The 17,941-nt window shown below is 42.5% G+C and overlaps 1 protein-coding gene across 7 annotated transcripts in view; it reads left to right on the top strand.

The window, feature by feature from the left end:
- PLEKHG1 (pleckstrin homology and RhoGEF domain containing G1) overlaps window positions 1-9,798 on the top strand; it is a 251,673-nt gene extending 241,875 nt beyond the window's left edge. For all 7 annotated transcript variants that reach the window (XM_044924102.2, XM_044924103.2, XM_044924099.2 and 4 more), the window contains one exon: window positions 6,238-9,798. In XM_044924102.2, the coding sequence (XP_044780037.1) occupies window positions 6,238-7,301 (1,064 nt within the window). In that variant the 3' untranslated portion in view covers window positions 7,302-9,798. The remainder of the gene's footprint in view (window positions 1-6,237) is intronic.
- The last annotated feature ends 8,143 nt before the right edge of the window (window positions 9,799-17,941 follow it).

Genomic DNA, 17,941 nt, shown 5'->3' with positions numbered 1-17,941 from the left:
TATTTTTAAAAATCCCTACTGTAGATCTTCTGACTGAGAACTGCCTCTGTATCAAATGAGAGGAGACAGTTCTCCAATTAGAAGTAAAAACCAGATGACTCACTATCTGGGCATGTCTTGTTAATTGGCTTGATGGCAACATGGCTCATCTGGCCAGCTTGATGCCACTGACTTCCTGTCTTTGGGACTGCTTTCTTATGTGGGAACCAGAGAATAAGAAGCAGGTATCTGAGTCCTAAGTGAACTCAACAAGTTGCATGACCAAAATCTGTAGGGAAAAATTTTTTTAAGTTTGGGAATGTTTAAGAATTTTCATACAGTAAGATTTCTTAACATTTAGGGATGTTAAGCCCTGGAAATGTGACCTGAAGGATTTTACAAACTCTTTGACTTGTTCTTCTTTTTAAGTAAAATAAAGGTTAAAAGTGATGTTTATACAAATATGATAAAGGCTAGATCGCATATATTTTTCTCTTTGCAATAACATGCTTGAATTAATTCACGTCCCTTTTCCAACTCTAGTTTTGCTAAACTGGTTTGTTATTACACGTAGAACAAGTGACTGAATTCCAGCTGCAGGCAGACTGTTTTAGAGCATAAATGGCATATTGGCAATGCAACCACTGACTGAATCCAGGCTACGGCACCTCAGAATGAGAGCAAATATAATAGTGAGGTTTCACTTGAGAATAGATTGTTTAGGCCAGCACATTGTCCTTTAAAAAGAGGTAATTGCTTGAGTCACATTGTTTGGAAGATGGACCATCCATTAACTATACAAAGTTCTAACCCTGGTAGAAGCCAGGTCTAAATACTGAATCATGAGAACTCAGTACAACTTTGAATAGTCCTTATGGTGGCTCAGAGGTTAAAGCGTCTGCCTGAAATGCAGGAGACCCGGGTTCGATCCCTGGGTCAGGAAGATCCCCTGCAGAAGGAAATGGCAACCCACTCCAGTAGTCTTGCCTGGAGAATCCCGTGGAGGGAGGAGCCTGGTGGGCTACAGTCCATGGGGCCGCGAAGAGTTGGACACGACTGAGCGACTTCACTTTCACGTTTACCCACCTTTTAAATATTAAGTAGATTTCCCTTTGGGGTTTTCGTTTGCTTTTTTCCCCACTTTTGGCTTGTTCTTTTTGTTTTGCCTACTGCTGTCTTCCTGGGCTCCTGTAGGATCTTTTTATTTTTCAGCTCTGTGTCTGGGCCCTTTCTCCACGTGGTGGGCTACCATCAGCATGCTCTCTAAGAAAGAGATCTCTCCAGTCACCTTCTGAGAGTGGTGTCTCCCCCTGCTGGCTGGCGGGAGTATGTCCCTAGGGCCCGCCTCCTCTCAGACCTGAGGACTCTTCCATCTGGGTGGATCGAGACCACTTCCTGTGCCCACCAGGCTTTCAATCAGTTGACATGATGACTCCTTTTCTCTCTCTTGTTTATCTGGGCACAGGACGTCGTAATCGAATGGACCGATTCTCCAGACTTCTCCGTATGGGCCTTGCCACTTTGCCAGGAGCTTGCTCTCGGTGTTGTGCGGAAGGAGGAACGCCCTATTCACCTGCTGAAACTCTCCAGCACCTTTATTGAACTCTCTAGCCGGGGTCTACAGGCCCCGGGCCGGGCCACACTTCCGCCTATAAGTCACCCAACCAGGTCTAGTCCCTCCCACCTTTTGGAGCGCATGCTGGCCATCTTGTCCCATCAGGCCTTCTTCCTGACAGTCTTAGAGACCAAAGAAGCTTTGGGTTCCCTTCCCACCCACCACACACACAATTTTTTTTTTTTTTGGGGGGTGATATTTTATGTGGGAGAAGACTCCATACAGGTTTGAGGAATTTTCCTCCTTGTATAAAGTAAGAAAGGCAAAATAACATCTTGTTCTCTACACCCAAGCAACATCAGAAGCATCGATTTTAATCCTGCCTTGAAAATATTCTATTTCATACTTCTATCAATAAGAATCACTTCAAATTTTTGTCTGGAACGACAAGAATTTTCCCTTCTAAACTTACAAAAAAGAAATAAACCTGGGCTTGTAGAATAGTGATAATGTACTTGGTCTATAAGGACTGTTAATGCCTGAACTAAGAAAGAGGAAGAATGTTGATCCCCCTGACTTCTACTAAGTTTTCTAGGCTAGAGGTGTCATCTTGAGCTGGCTATTTCCGATATGTCTGACTAAGGGACTCTATTTCATGACAGCCCATTGCTCTGAAAGCTTGTCTCACCTTCTTGTTAGCATCAGGCAAGTTATAGACTTTCTTAGAATGTCAAGCTGAGACCAAAAAGACACACACACTAGATAGTCACAGAAAATTGTCTACTTATGAGATACTTTTTATTCCAAATTTATAAATGGTCAGCTTTCTATTATCTGAAGATAAATTGTGCCCATTATGAGTTGTATAAAATATATATATTTACATAGCATTTTACTAACACCTGTTGTTCTGCTTCTCCTTTTCCTGCTAAACCTGAATTCTTGGCTGCCTTTCCAGTCTTTGTGGTATAGTCTTAAGGAAGGCACCTTTATGTTTAACATATTAGAATGAACAGAGGCTGTCCAAAAATTCTGAGTAATCAAGTAGTTCTTGAGACCAATTTCTATCCAGAACTATGTTTTGATTTCTGTGGGGATTGTTCTGTGGCGGAGTAGATGGAATAATAAACCAGCTTAGATAAAACAGCTACCAACACAAGATTGTGTGCACGAATGCATATATACATATACAAGCACCAGCTAAATATTATGGTGCATACTAGTATATAAGACTTCAGAGAAATAAGTTAGAAAAGGATCTATAGAAGTGATAGGGCTTATAGAGGGTCTTAAGAGGTAAATTGATTAAGGACTTGATTAAGAAAAGGAAGAAGAACTGTGATAAAGAAGGAAAAAGCATGAGAAATACTGTGACTATTTTGAATAATATGGTTTGAGATTTTTCTGGGGTTTTGTTGAGATGTTCTAAAACTCAAGAGCTAACAGTTCTTATAAGACTTTGGAGTTAAATTTTGGTGCTGCAGTAGTTTAACTGAATTTTTAAAATTAGCCCTCACTGCTCTCTCCCAAATTGTCATTTTCTTGGAAGCTTGTGAAAGTACAGAGCCTTCCTAATTCAGCTGTAGCACCAGGCTCAGAGCCATGGCGTAGGTGAGAATGGCTCAGGAAGAACCATCTTGACTTTCAGGTGGGACTGCTTACCAAAGACAGGCCTAAAGTTCCAGCTGACATTGGCTGGGTTTCATAGTTGACTAAACGTTGTATATTTCAGGATGGGTAAGTCCATGTAGGTTTTCAGTCTCTTAAGGGGTTCAGTTCAGTTCAGTTCAGTCGCTCAGTTGTGTCCAACTCTTTGCGACCCCATGAATCGCAGCACGCCAGGCCTCCCTGTCCATCAGCAACTCCCGGAGTTCACTGAGACTCACGTCCATCGAGCCAGTGATGCCATCCAGCCATCTCATCCTCTGTCGTCCCCTTCTCCTCCTGCCCCCAATCCCTCCCAGCATCAGAGTCTTTTCCAATGAGTTAACTCTTCGCATGAGGTGGCCAAAGTACTGGAGTTTCAGCTTTAGCATCATTCCTTCTAAAGAACACCCAGGACTGATCTCCTTCAGAATGGACTGGTTGCATCTCCTTGCAGTCCAAGGGACTCTCAAGAGTCTTCTCCAACACCACAGTTCAAAAGCATCAATTCTTCTGTGCTCAGCCTTCTTCACAGTCCAACTCTCACATCCATACATGACCACAGGAAAAACCATAGCCTTGACTAGACGGACCTTTGTTGGCAAAGTAATGTCTTTGCTTTTGAATATGCTATCTAGGTTGTCATAACTTTCCTTCCAAGGAGTAAGTGCCTTTTAATTTCATGGCTGCAATCACCATCTGCAGTGATTTTGGAGCCCAGAAAAATAAAGTCTGACATTGTTTCCACTGTTTCCCCATCTATTTCCCATGAAGTGATGGGACCGGATGCCATGATCTTCGTTTTCTGAATGTTGAGCTTTAAGCCAACTTTTCAACTCTCCACTTTCACTTTCATCAAGAGGAACTTTTTAGTTCCTCTTCACTTTCTGCCATAAGGGTGGTGTCATCTGCATATCTGAGGTGATATTTCTCCCAGCAATCTTGATTCCAGCTTGTGTTTCTTCCAGTCCAGCGTTTCTCATGATGTACTCTGCATAGAAGTTAAATAAGCAGGGTGACAATATACAGCCTTGACGGACTCCTTTTCCTATTTGGAACCAGTCTGTTGTTCCATGTCCAGTTCTAACTGTTGCTTCCTGACCTGCATCCAAGTTTCTCAAGGGGCAGGTCAGGTGGTCTGGTATTCCATCTCTTTCAGAATTGTCCACAGTTTATTGTGATCCACACAGTCAAAGGCTTTGGCATAGTCAATAAAGCAGAAATAGATGTTTTTCTGGAACTCTCTTGCTTTTTCCATGATCCAGCAGATGTTGGCAATTTGATCTCTGGTTCCTCTGCCTTTTCTAAAACCAGCTTGAACATCAGGAAGTTCACAGTTCATGTATTGTTGAAGCCTGGCTTGGAGAATTTTGAGCATTACTTTACTAGCATGTGAGATGAGTGCAATTGTGCGGTAGCCTGAGCATTCTTTGGCATTGCCTTTCTTTGGGATTGGAATGAAAACTGACCTTTTCCAGTCTTAAGGGGTTACCAAATCTTAGTTGGTATCAAGAGTCTTTACTATGCCCTTTAAGGAGTTCAAGTTTTTGTTGCTAGATATTCTAAGCTAATAATCTCTGTCCTTCAAAGGAATTTGGACTCAAAAGTCTAAAGGATCTGAATAAATGCAGGGCCTAAAATGAGAAGATAAACACTATTTATCCTGATTCCAGGGACTAAGGGGCAAGTAATTTTGAGGAAGTTTCAGCACCATGTTGTCTGTCCTCACAGAAGACAAACTTGAAAGAAATGGCAGGAGCTCAACTAAATGTTTAGTTTAACTTCAAGGAATGATTTACTAGAAATGGCTTCAAGTAGGAGATATGCTGTCTCTTCCTGGTCCTTATATACAGGATAGATAGCTTCCTTTCATGGGGACTTTCTAGATGTGTTCTGAGCGATTTATAGGATTCATGGAATTCTTGGATGCTACAGTGGTCGTATGGGTACCTGGACCGGGAGGCGGGGGGAGACAACGTTTGAAATTGATGTGTCTGGGCTCTCTCTTCTAGATCATTCCTGACCCAACAGAATTCTCTATCCATATCTTGGTTCTGTTAATGTCTTTAGAAGTGTCTGTACTCTCAGACTTCCCTGATGGTTAAGACTCTCTGCTTCTACTTCAGGGAACAGGGGTTTGGTCTCCAGGCTAGGGAACTAAGATCCCACATGCCACCTGGCAGAGCCAAAAAGCAAAAATTGATAAATGGAAACGTCTGCACTCAGAAGTGGAGCAGAGAGGATAGTGGCCTCATAGCTTAATCTGAAATGGCAATAGCTTTCATGGAAATGGTGGTAAAATCCTGTCCTGTAACCAGTACTAGAGAGCATTATATTATGGATTATATGTACAGGATGATTCATTCTTAATGTCTTGAAAGCCAAGACATTAAGACTTGGAAGACTTGTCTTGGAAAACTTCAGTGGCCTGCTTCTCGGTGATGGGAAAGGAGATGTGGGTCAGTCGGGACGTGTGGTCTTGAAGTCCTGGAAGTAAGGACCTCCTGTCATCATCCCCAGACAGTGGCAGTGGGGGGCTGCCTGGAAACAGAAAGTACAGAAACAGCCACTAGAAGCAGACTCTTCCGGTAGTAGTAGTCTGAGAGCAGCCAAGCCTGGTGAGGCAGGGTTAGTAGCCATTGCACAGTGGGTGTGCTTCTTTTAATGACTACTTGAGTTATTTTTTGTTGACCAGGGTTTAAATGCTGACTTTCTTGTTTTTATGATGCCTGTGTTTAGCACTGACACTATTCCATGCTCGTAAAAAACACTAGAAATTTTCATTACGAACAGGGAACCCTTGCAGACCTGCTGTTGAAATAAAATAACCCAGAATTAGGTCAAATTAAATGAAGTTTTAGGTGGCTTTTTTTTAATTAGACTGTTAGTTTAATTAATTACTTTGTGTTGCTTAGCATTTAATTTCTCATCCTCAAACTTTAAAGTCCTGTCTACTGTTTAAATATTTTAAATATGTTATTAGAATGTTCTTAGTTTTTTAATCTTCACATGCAGAAATGATTCTGTGTATATTTATTGTTTTAATACTTTCCTTCCAGGTGCCAGGATTGCTGAGTATTCCCAACTGTATGACCAGATTGTATTCAGAGAGACCCCCTTTAAGACTCAGAAGGATGGCTGGGCCAGCCCTCAAGACCCCTCCAACCTCAGCTCTGCATCACCTTCCCACGCCCAGCAAGGTAGCGAGAACTGGCTTTTGCATTCAACCTATAGTAACGGAGAGTTAGCTGACTTCTGTCCCTGGCCAGAGCAAGACTTAAAGTCAAAATATCCCATCTTCGAGATCAATACAAGAAGTACCCCAAAACAACTGTCTGCAGCTTGCTCCGTGCCTTCTCTTCAAACCTCCGACCCTCTACTGGGCTCCATGCAGAGACACAGCGTGGTGGTCAGCCAGCCAAACAAAGAGAACTCCTGCCAGGGCCATCTTTACAACTCTCTGGGTCGGAAAGGAATCAGTGCTAAATCTCAGCCCTATAACAGGTCCCAATCATCTTCCTCCATCCTGATAAACAAGTCTGCAGACTCCATCAACTACCCTAGTGAAGTGGCAAAGAAGCAGCCTGTCTCTCTACACAGAAGTTCAAGGTGGGAGAGTCACCAGGACTTGCTCCCAAGCATTGCTGACTCAGGTCAACAGGGCCTTGAAAAACGCTCAGATCTCACACTCCAGGACTCGCAGAAAGTTCTGGTAGTGAATAGAAATTTACCTTTAAGTGCTCAAATAGCTACCCAGAACTATTTTTCCAATTTCAAAGAGACTGAAGGAGACGAAGATGACTATGTGGAGATCAAGTCAGAAGAAGATGAGTCTGAGTTAGAACTGTCTCACAGTCGGAGGAGGAAATCTGACCCAAAGATTACAGACGCTGACTTTGCGGATAACGTCTGCAGCCACACGACTTCTTACTCTTTGAATAGTCCGTGCACTCCAAAAAAGCCAGTAAGTGGCAAACTTGGGATTTCGCCGTATCTGACGCCATACAATGATCCCAACCAACTGAATGACTATCTCTGGAAGGGGCCATCTCCCAATCAGCAAAATATTGTCCAGTCTCTAAGGGAAAAATTCCAGTGTCTTAGTTCAAGCAGCTTTGCCTAAAGGTTCTTAAGAGTAGCTGTCTCAATTAACTTCTTACTATGCTTGTGAGTTACAGATTCTGAGAGGTGTTTTGTATGCACCAGATTAAAACAACTTTGTAATAACCAGAGATGTAAAATATACTTTCTTTAATAGCACAATTTTTTGAAACGTCTGGCGATCAGCCAGGATTGTACTGTAGCCAGCGTCAGCACGTAATACTGTTTTCTGATGCTGATGGTCTTCATGTTTCATGTAAGTCAATCTTCCTTGAAAATTTTTAGACTTTTTTTTAACATGATGGCCATGGTATTTTTTTTCCCCTCTCCTGACAATTAGTACTAAGACTTTAAGAAATACAATAATCCTCTCCTATTACCTGGAAGCCACTAGTTAGTTTTATCCTAGGACTCAGAGGCGACAAGGAAGGAAAAAGAAAGGAAACTAAAGCTGTTTAAAGGATCATGCTTACCTGTGACATTTCTGTTAAATTCATGACAAGACCCTAGAAAACCTCAAATGAGGGATCTCTAATCAGAATATTGTCTAGATACCCATTTTAGGGTTTCTGTGCTGACTTCCTTACATCAGGTCATTATAGTGCAGAAAGTGTGTAATTATTGGAAATTAGAATGTAATATGACCAATCTTCTATAAGCAAAAATTCTTATCTGTATTCCTGAACAAAGCCTGAAGAATGTGCTGCTCATGGTGTATTTTATGTTCCATGGGGTTAAATGAATGATTCCCTTAATGGTTTAAAACCAAGTGCAAGAAAATACAAATTGACTTACTAGAAAAGATGGGTTGACACCTGGGTACCACTTCATTATCTCATCATGTGACAGTTGGGGGTAGGGAGCAGATAGAAACCTCCCCTACTTTTTATGCCTATTTTTAATCAACACAAAGTAAACCATAAGCTAAAACAGTGTCCTTTACACCTAGCCTTCCCAGAGCAGCTGTGCAGATGTCCTTTCATGAGTCTTGTGCTCATCCCGATAACCTGAACCCAGCCTTGAGGATTCTATTGATGGCCGTGAAATTTATTTTCTAATCCAGACGTAATATGGCAGTCTTTTTTCATTGTTTGGGGGCATACAGAAGAGCAGAATCTTTGGTCACTAAGTTCTGACTAGTCATATCTTACTTTCATGTTGTAATTGTGGCCTTTAAATAGCAGTTCATTGTGATATTATGACTGATATAACTCTTTACGGAAGGGAACAGAAAAACAAAAGCAAGACCTTGTGAGTGAAACACAAAATTAAAGAAGCTGAAGAGAAAAATGGTAGTGGATTTATTGCTGCTTTCTAAAAATATTTTATTGAAGACTCCAGTCAATGAAAAAAGAATATTTTCTCAAACAGTGGCCTTTGCATTCTCATTTTAGCTACATTCTATGGTCCCTTCCCCACCCTCTGTTTTCATCTTAAAAGATATGCTAATCTTTTAGCATATAGCATATAGCGTATAGGGAAATGGGATCTGGGCTTTTCATTTAAAGATAAGCAATGATGTTGATTTGAATCAGTACTTTGAGTCATCTTAGCATAATTCCTTTTTCTCTTTAAGTGCTATGCCTCTTGTACTTAAGAACATAAAATGTGACCATCCTTATACACAGGTACCTAAAGCATTCCTTTTCTAAGTAACAAAAAAATAACCCATATCTTCTTTTTCCATACTGTACTTTCTTCTTGTAGCTTATAAAACAAAGTTCATATTGACGAACAGTTTTCTGGAACCATTTCTTCTTTCATGGCCTTTCTTTAAACATAACATGAGTTTTCAAGATGAAGCAGTATCAGAAAAGAGAAGCATTGTAACAGTGTGGATTCTCAGACTTGCTAGAGATATGTGTAAATGTGTTTACAAAACAAAGTTACCTGACTTTCTTGTCCCAGGAACACAGTTTCCCAGTTCTGCTTTTTAGTTTGTAAGACCCAAATTCTGTATTATCCATATACTCTGGTGTCTTACTCTCAGAAATTATTAATTCTCCACACCAGTCTGTTGCACGACTTTGATATTACTTATAGGAATACACCCTGCTGCACGAAGGCTGCTGTCTTACTGTATAAAATGTCTGTATGGTTGTCTTTAGGTTCTAGGACAAATCTGTAGTTCTGTACACCCCTTCCGTCAGCCAGGATGCAGATTTTGAGATCTGTGTGTACATATATCATCAGGTTCATATTTTCCCTCAAAGTTATCCATTGAGTGCTCTTGTTTAAAATAGTTTCAAAAAAAAAAAGTTTCTTCGGGAGGTGGGGTAGGGATGTATATAATTGCAGGGAAAGAGTTATATGTACTTAAGTGTATGTCAAGTTCTTATTAGGTCTCTGTACTGAAGATTTAATTGTTTTTGTAAGTTCACTTTTCACCTACTCTGTTCTTTGTGCAAAAAAAAAAAAAAACCCCATGCATCTTGGAAAACAGATTAAATACTGTATATAAGATAATGAAAGTTAGTAATGCTCATTATTTAATAAAGTTTGTAAAATACAAAGCAAAATACAGTGTGAATTAGTGTGTTGATTCTAGAAAGATCGAGATTTGTCTGAATTATACTACTGTACTACTTTGCCTCATCTTAGAAAATAATTAGAAAATGTGTAGAAAATAATTCAGGGTGGAATTCCCTGGTGAATCAGTGGCTAGGACTCCATGCTTCTGTTGCACGTGGGGCACAGATCTGACCCCTGGTCAGAGAAATAAGATCACACATGCCTCTCAGTGTGGCCAAAAGAGAGAGAGAGAGAGAGAGAGAAGAAAAGAAGTGTTATGATGATGTAACAGCAGCCTGTGACAGACCATTTTCTGTATCTTTTGATTACTTTTCAAATATTAAATTTAGCCTGAAAAATTCCCTTTAGGCTAAGTGCCTGTCCTAATGACTGGCTTTCACGGTGAGAGAAGATCCTAGAACAGCCTAGCAGGCAGTGGTGGGATTGAAGGCAGGTGAGATAGAGGAGATGGGCCCAGAATGCTGAGATATTCTCAGTGCCAACAGGCAAACTTCTCTAATTTACCCGGTGATGCAAGCCCATGGGCAAAGCCCACTTTGTGTATCTGTGATAAACAACAAAACTTGATTTTCCTGACCATGGCTTATTCACAATGCGTCATACAATAGGAAAGGAAGAGAAGAAAGCAGTTTCACTTTATTATTTCTAAAACCATGTTTATTCAGCTCAAACGTAAGAGAACAGGGTGGGGATAACAAGTAAATCATCCGCTCTATGGGGCAAACACAAGCCTTCAGGTATCTTACTGTTTGTATGGCAAGGTGTGCACGTGTGTTAAGTCACACTTCAGCTATGTCTGACTCTCTGTGACCCTGTGGACTGTAGCCCATCAAATTCCTCTGTCCCTGAGATTCTCCAGGCAAGAATACTGGAATGGGTTGCCATGCCCTCCTCCAGGGGATCTTCCCGACTCAGGGATGGAATCCATGCCTCTTATGTCTCCCGCATTGGCAGCCAGATTCTTTACCACTAGCATAAGCTGGGAAGCCCCAAGGCAAGGTATGGCTGTCCACACAAGCATCCCAAGACCACGGGTAAGCAAATTCCTTCTTGTATGTACTAGTGAAATCAGAGGCTATAAACTGGTGACCCGGAGTCTGAATCTGGTTTTCACAATTTTAAAAAGTTTTAACATAAAAATCCAAATTTTCACCTTCTTTAAAAAGAAAAAAATAGATCAAGTCTCTTTGGGCCTGGATTCTGATGAGGTGACTCTGAGATCTGAGGATGGAATTTAAAGGTGAGTATCATCCTAAAAGGTGGTGACGTAAGCAGATAAGGTGGTGTGTCCCCAGAGAAAGAGAAACAGGTGTGGCTTTCTTGATAGAAGCCATTTTTGGCCTAAGCCATTTTGGGATCTAAGCCTGGCCAAAATGCTTGCCCTTGAGCAGGTCTCAGTAACTAATGCTCTCCAGGGAACAAAAGTGCGGCTTTCCAGGCGGCAAAGTGGTAAAGAATCCACCCGCGAATGCAGAAGACAGAAAAGACTCTAGTTTGACCCCTGGGTTTAAAAGAACCCCTGGAGTAGGAAATAGCAGCCCACTCCAGTATTCTTGCCTGGAGAATCCCATGGACAGAGGAGCCTGGCAGGCTACAGTCCAGGGGTCACAAAGAGTCGGACACGACTGAGCAAACACACAACAACAGGGAACAGAAGTACAGATTGTTATTAGGCAGGAGAAGTAACACTATCAGAGACAGTATGTGAGTTGGGTAGGGCCTGCCAGTTCTCTTTCAATGGTAAAGATCAGCCTGAAGCACTCAACCACCGAAGCAGATCAACCAGAACATAAGGGATGGTGATGTTGACCTAGCTTCTTATCAGGTTGTCTTGCCAGTCTTCCGCATTTTCAGACTTGTTCACCTCTATCCTCCTAAGTCTTAGCCAGCATAATACTTCTAAATACAGACAGAATCAAATCTTGCACAAAGGCCCTCAAACCTGTCTCGGCCTTTGTAGGAGCTGCTCCTTTTGCATGCATGGCCTTCCCACTACCATTCAGGACAGAACCTGCCCAGTCCTCAACATTCAGCTCAAAAATCACGATTAAGAACTGTGGAGGGTGGGAGATTTTACTCAGCTTGCACACTAACAAGTTAGCCTGCCTCCGCATCAGAGGTCATGACCACTTTCAGCAGGACAGGCAGCATGAGCTTCTCATTTGCATTGGTTTCCCTTGCTTCTCCAAGGCCCACAGGGGCCTGCAGAGAAGCTACGCTCTGCCCAGATATGCACAGTGGGGTGGTTTTGTTAGGTAGTTAGACATTAACAACAAGGATGTGACAGAGGCAAAAAAGAAAAGCAAGAGGGGAATAATCAAGCTAAGCCCCAACAATCTGGGGACCCTCCCCAGACAGTAGCAGCAAAGAGGTGATGGTGGCTAAAGAAGGGAAGGAAGCAGTCCAGCTAGTCCCCACCTTGGAGACCCTCTCCTGTCCTCACCCAGGACAACGGAAACTGTGATCAGCTGGTGGGCAATTTATCTTGATAAAGACGGAGCACAGAAACAGGAGAGAACATCCCTGGGCTGCACATGCTGTGTGTGTGTGTGTGTGTGTGTGTGTGTGTTCTCAGTCATGTCTAACTCTTTGTGACCCCATGAACTGCAGCCTGCCAGGCACCTCTGTCCATAGGATTCTCCAGGCAAGCATACTGGAGTGGGTTGCCATTTCCTACTCCAGGGGAATCTTTCCGATCCAGGAATCGAACTTGTGCCTCTTGCATCTCCTGCATTGGCAAGCAGATTCTTTAGCATTGTGCTACCTGCATAGCCCCATATACACTCTGGATCGAGCCCAGGTCGCCCGCATTGCAGGCAGATTCTTTACCAGGTGAGCCACAAGGGAAGTCCCATATAAACTCTAGTAAACACAAACTCATTATACCAACATCATAATAAAATCTACATGTGGTTTTGCCCTCCCTTAGGTCGGTTTCTCTTAGTGAACCAAGAGTAGGGGCATATGCAATAATGAACTTGTTACAGAACTTGGGACAGTCAATCAAACAGCAATCATCACCCATGATGGCACCCCACCTCCTCTCCCTGTCACTCACCCATGACCTGTCACTCACCCATAAGTGCATTCTGCCTCCTGGCAGAATAACTCCTTATAAACATACTTAAGCCTGTATGGGAGGGCTGGTTTCACTTTACAGAAACAGCCGGATCTCCCTCTGAGAGTGTATCTATGCTTTAATAAACTTTGCTTTGTGCTGAAGCCTGAAGAGGTAGTTTGCAAATTTTTGCTTGCTGTCTCTAGGACTGAGATTGCTGCTCTGGGTCTCCCATTGACTTCCTTGGTTAAAGCTCTCTGACACAATGCATGCCTACCCATCTAACATCTCCACAGCTGAGAAATAACAGATTTAGGAATCCTTTATCTTAAAGACTTGCCCAGTCCCTGGTGGCTCAGACAGTAAAGCGTCTGCCCGCAATGTGGGAGACCTGGGTTCGATTCTGCCCGCAATGCGGGAGACCCAGATTCAATTCGCGGGTTCGATTCCTGGGTCAGGAAGATCCCCTGGAGAAGGAAATGGCAATCCACTCCAGCACTCTTGCCTGGAAAATCCCATGGACGGAGGAGCCTGATAGGCCACAGTCCATGGGGTCGCAAAGAGTCGGACACGACTGAGCGACTTCACTTTCACTTTATCTTAAAGACTTACTGGCCGACTTGCCCAATCTTTGACCCTGGAGGGAGGTGTTATATTAACTCTGGAGGCAGAAAACATATTTGCCTTCTGCCCTGGAGGGAGACACTATCTTCCTAGGTTGTTTACTCTACAAATATCCTTGCCACAGTAGCCTAGAACAAGACTGACATAAGACAGAGATGCAAAACGCAGGAGACCCACAGAGACTGTCTCCGAGCAATCATATTGTTACCCCCAACATTGGTTTGCCTCTTAGTGTCTGTCAAGTCCAAAAACACAACCAGGCTAAAAATGGGGAGAAGGATTTATTGCTTGCAGCAAGTAAGGAAAACACTGGAGATATTTCCCAAAGCAGTGTCTCCCCAACAGCAAAGTTGGGGAACATTTTATGGGTACATGCCTATTTATGGAGGGGTTTGGGTGGGATAACTCAGCATAAAATTTGGGTAAAGGTTGACACAGTCCAAGCTTTAGTTGACTGAAGTCAGAAAAGGTTAACATCATCATCCTTTAGGTTCCAGTTGATCTGACGAAGGTTCTTATGACTCTCCAGGTCTGGGAAGGTGCCTCTTCTTAACACTTAGAACACTAAACCTTCACGCTTTATAGCTTTCCATCAACATGCCTGTTTTTTTGTGCCAGTTACGCATGGTAACTACTGTGGGCAGGAATCCCTCAGAAGAAATGGAGTGGCCATGATGGTCAACAAAAGAGTCCGAAATGCAGTACTTGGATGCAATCTCAAAAATGACAGAATGATCTCTGTTCATTTCCAAAGCAAACCATTCAATATCACAGTAATCCAAGTCTATGCCCCAGCCAGTAACACTGAAGAAGCTGAAATTGAATGGTTCTATGAAGACCTACAAGACCTTTTAGAACTAACACCCAAAAAAGATGTCCTTTTCATTATAGGGGACTGGAATGCAAAAGTAGGAAGTCAAGAAACACCTGGAGTAACAGGCAAATTTGGCCTTGGAATACAGAATGAAGCAGGGCAAAGACTAATAGAGTTTTGCCAAGAAAATGCACTGGTCATAACAAACAGCCTCTTCCAATAACACGAGAGAAGACTCTATACATGGACATCACCAGATGGTCAACACCGAAATCAGATTGATTATATTCTTTGCAGCCAAAGATGGAGAAGCTCTATACAGTCAGCAAAAACAAGACCAGGAGCTGACTGTGGCTCAGACCATGATCTCCTTATTGCCAAATTCAGACTTAAATTGAAGAAAGTAGGGAAAACCACTAGACCATTCAGGTATGACCTAAATCAAATCCCTTATGGTTATACAGTGGAAGTGAGGAATAGATTTAATGGCCTAGATCTGATAGATAGAGTGCCTGATGAGCTATGGAATGAGGTTCGTGACATTGTACAGGAGACAGGGATCAAAACCATTCCCATGGAAAAGAAATGCAAAAAAGCAAAATGGCTGTCTGGGGAGGCCTTACAAATAGCTGTGAAAAGAAGAGAAGTGAAAAGCAAAGGAGAAATGGAAAGATATAAACATCTGAATGCAGAGTTCCAAAGAATAGCAAGAAGAGATAAGAAAGCCTTCTTCAACGATCAATGCAAAGAAATAGAGGAAAACAACAGAATGGGAAAGACTAGGGATCTCGTCAAGAAAATTAGAGATACCAAAGGAACATTTCATGCAAAGATGGGCTTGAAAAAGGACAGAAATGGTATGGACCTAACAGAAGCAGAAGATATTAAGAAGAGGTGGCAAGAATACACAGAAGAACTGTACAAAAAAGATCTTCATTATCCAGAAACCACTATGGTGTGATCACTGACCTAGAGCCAGACATCTTGGAATGTGAAGTCAAGTGGGCCTTAGAGAGCATCACTACGAACAAAGCTAGTGGAGGTGATGGAATTCCAGTTGAGCTATTCCAAATCCTGAAAGATGATGCTGTGAAAGTGCTGCACTCACTATGCCAGCAAATTTGGAAAACTCAGCAGTGGCCACAGGACTGGAAAAGGTCAGTTTTCATTCCAATCCCAAAGAAAGGCAATGCCAGAGAATGCTCAAACTACCGCACAATTGCACTCATCTCACACGCTAGGAAAGTAATGCTCAAAATTCTCCAAGCCAGGCTTCAGCAATATGTGAAGCATGAACTTCCAGATGTTCAAGCTGGTTTTAGAAAAGGCAGAGGAACCAGAGATCAAATTGCCAACATCCACTGGATCATGGAAAAAGCAAGAGAGTTCCAGAAAAACATCTATTTCTGCTTTATTGACTATGCCAAAGCCTTGACTGTGTGGATCACAATCAACTGTGGAAAATTCTGAAAGAGATGGGAATACCAGACCACCTGATCTGCCTCTTGAGAAATTTGTATGCAGGTCAGGAAGCAACAGTTAGAACTGGACATGGAACAACAGACTGGTTCCAAATAGGAAAAGGAGTACGTCAAGGCTGTATATTGTTACCCTGTTTATTTAACTTATATGCAGAGTACATCATGAGCAACGCTGGACTGGAAGAAACACAAGCTGGAATCAAGATTGCTGGGAGAAATATCAATCACCTCAGATATGTAGCTGACACCACCCTTATGGCAGAAAGTGAAGAGGAACTAAAAAGCCTCTTGATGAAAGTGAAAGTGGAGAGTGAAAAAGTTGGCTTAAAGCTCAACATTCAGAAAACGAAGATCATGGCATCCGGTCCCATCACTTCATGGGAAATAGATGGGGAAACAGTGGAAACAATGTCAGACTTTATTTTTCTGGGCTCCAAAATGACTGCAGATGGTGACTGCAGCCATGAAATTAAAAGACGCTTACTCCTTGGAAGGAAAGTTATGACAACCTAGACAGTATATTCAAAAGCAGAGACATTACTTTGCCAACAAAGGTCCGTCTAGTCAAGGCTATGGTTTTTCCTGTGGTCATGTATGGATGTGAGAGTTGGACTGTGAAGAAGGCTGAGCACTGAAGAATTGATACTTTTGAACTGTGGTGTTGGAGAAGACTCTTGAGAGTCCCTTGGACTGCAAGGAGATGCAACCAGTCCATTCTGAAGGAGATCAGCCCTGGGATTTCTTTGGAAGGAATGATGCTAAATCTGAAACTCCAGTACTTTGGCCACCTCATGCGAAGAGTTGACTCATTGGAAAAGACTCTGATGCTGGGAGGGATTGGGGGCAGGAGGAGAAGGGGATGACAGAGGATGAGATGGCTGGATGGCATCACTGACTCGATGGATGTGAGTCTCAGTGAACTCCGGGAGTTGCTGATGGACAGGGAGGCCTGGCGTGCTGCGATTCATGGTGTCGCAAAGAGTCAGACACGACTGAGCGACTGATCTGATCTGATCTGACGCACAGTAAACTGACACCTGAGCTTGTGTCTATCTTATTAAGTGTTGATTCCTTCACTCTAGGATAGAGGCTGGTATAGGAACATTCACTCTAGGAATACTGGATTTAGGAATCCTTTATCTTAAAGACTTACTGGCCAACTTGCCCAATCTTTGACACTGGAGGGAGGCGTTATATTAACTCTGTGGACAGCAAACATTATCTGTCTTCTGCCCTGGAGGGAGACATAAATATTATATTAACCATACATATATATTCCCTATTGGAAATAAAGTTTTTTTGATCTATGTGCAAATGTAATTACAAAGTGTTACAGGACAGAGAGTGGGGTGAGAAAAAGGATGGTCACATCCCAAATCATGTCTGAGTCCCTGGGACAGCCACCAAAAGGGAGTTCTTGGCTTTGCGCAGAAAAAAATTCAAAATCAACCCATAGTAAAGTGAAAGAAAGTTTATTCAGGGAAGAAACACTCTGGGTGTGGGCCATCTCAGAAGGCAAGAGAGGCCCCAGGCAATGGGGATGGTCAGTTTTTATGCATGCAGGCATTCTCAGCTGCTCAGTCATGTCCCACTCTTTGGGACCCCATAGACTGTAGCCTGCCAAGCTCCTCTGCCCATGGAATTTTGTAGGCAACAATACTGGAGTGGATTGACATTTCCTTCTCCAGGGGATCTTCCTGCCTCAGTGATTGAGCTTGCATCTCCTGCATTGGCAGGTGGATTCTCTACCTCTGAGCCTCCTAGGAAGCCAAATTGAGTATACAAGAACCCAAATAGCTCTCACCTGAAAGGTAAGCACCTTACACTCAGGCCTTCCTGTTGACTTCAGGGTGGGGCTGGAGAAGAGTTAAAGGTGAGCAGAGGACAGAGGCCTCCATGGACGCCCACATGAGGATTTGAAGAGGTTGAGTAAAATACATTAACTGGCTTGATTAGCCCCGGCATTTGTTGTTCTAGACCTTAAAGTGATTTTTAAAAATTATATTTAAGATCACAGTTAATCATATTATGAGACAGACCTGAGTACAGTGTCAAACACTTAAAATTTTTTAAGATTAGAAAGTATAACTTTAATACAGTTTTTAAAAAAAAAAAAAAACCTACAAGGCCTCTGCTGCTGCTGCTAAGTCACG

The sequence above is a fragment of the Bubalus bubalis genome, chromosome 10, assembly GCF_019923935.1.
Source record: "Bubalus bubalis isolate 160015118507 breed Murrah chromosome 10, NDDB_SH_1, whole genome shotgun sequence".
Taxonomy (NCBI): Eukaryota; Metazoa; Chordata; class Mammalia; order Artiodactyla; family Bovidae; genus Bubalus; species Bubalus bubalis.
Note: the sequence above shows the minus strand (reverse complement) of the source record. Positions and strands in the feature narration are given on the sequence as shown.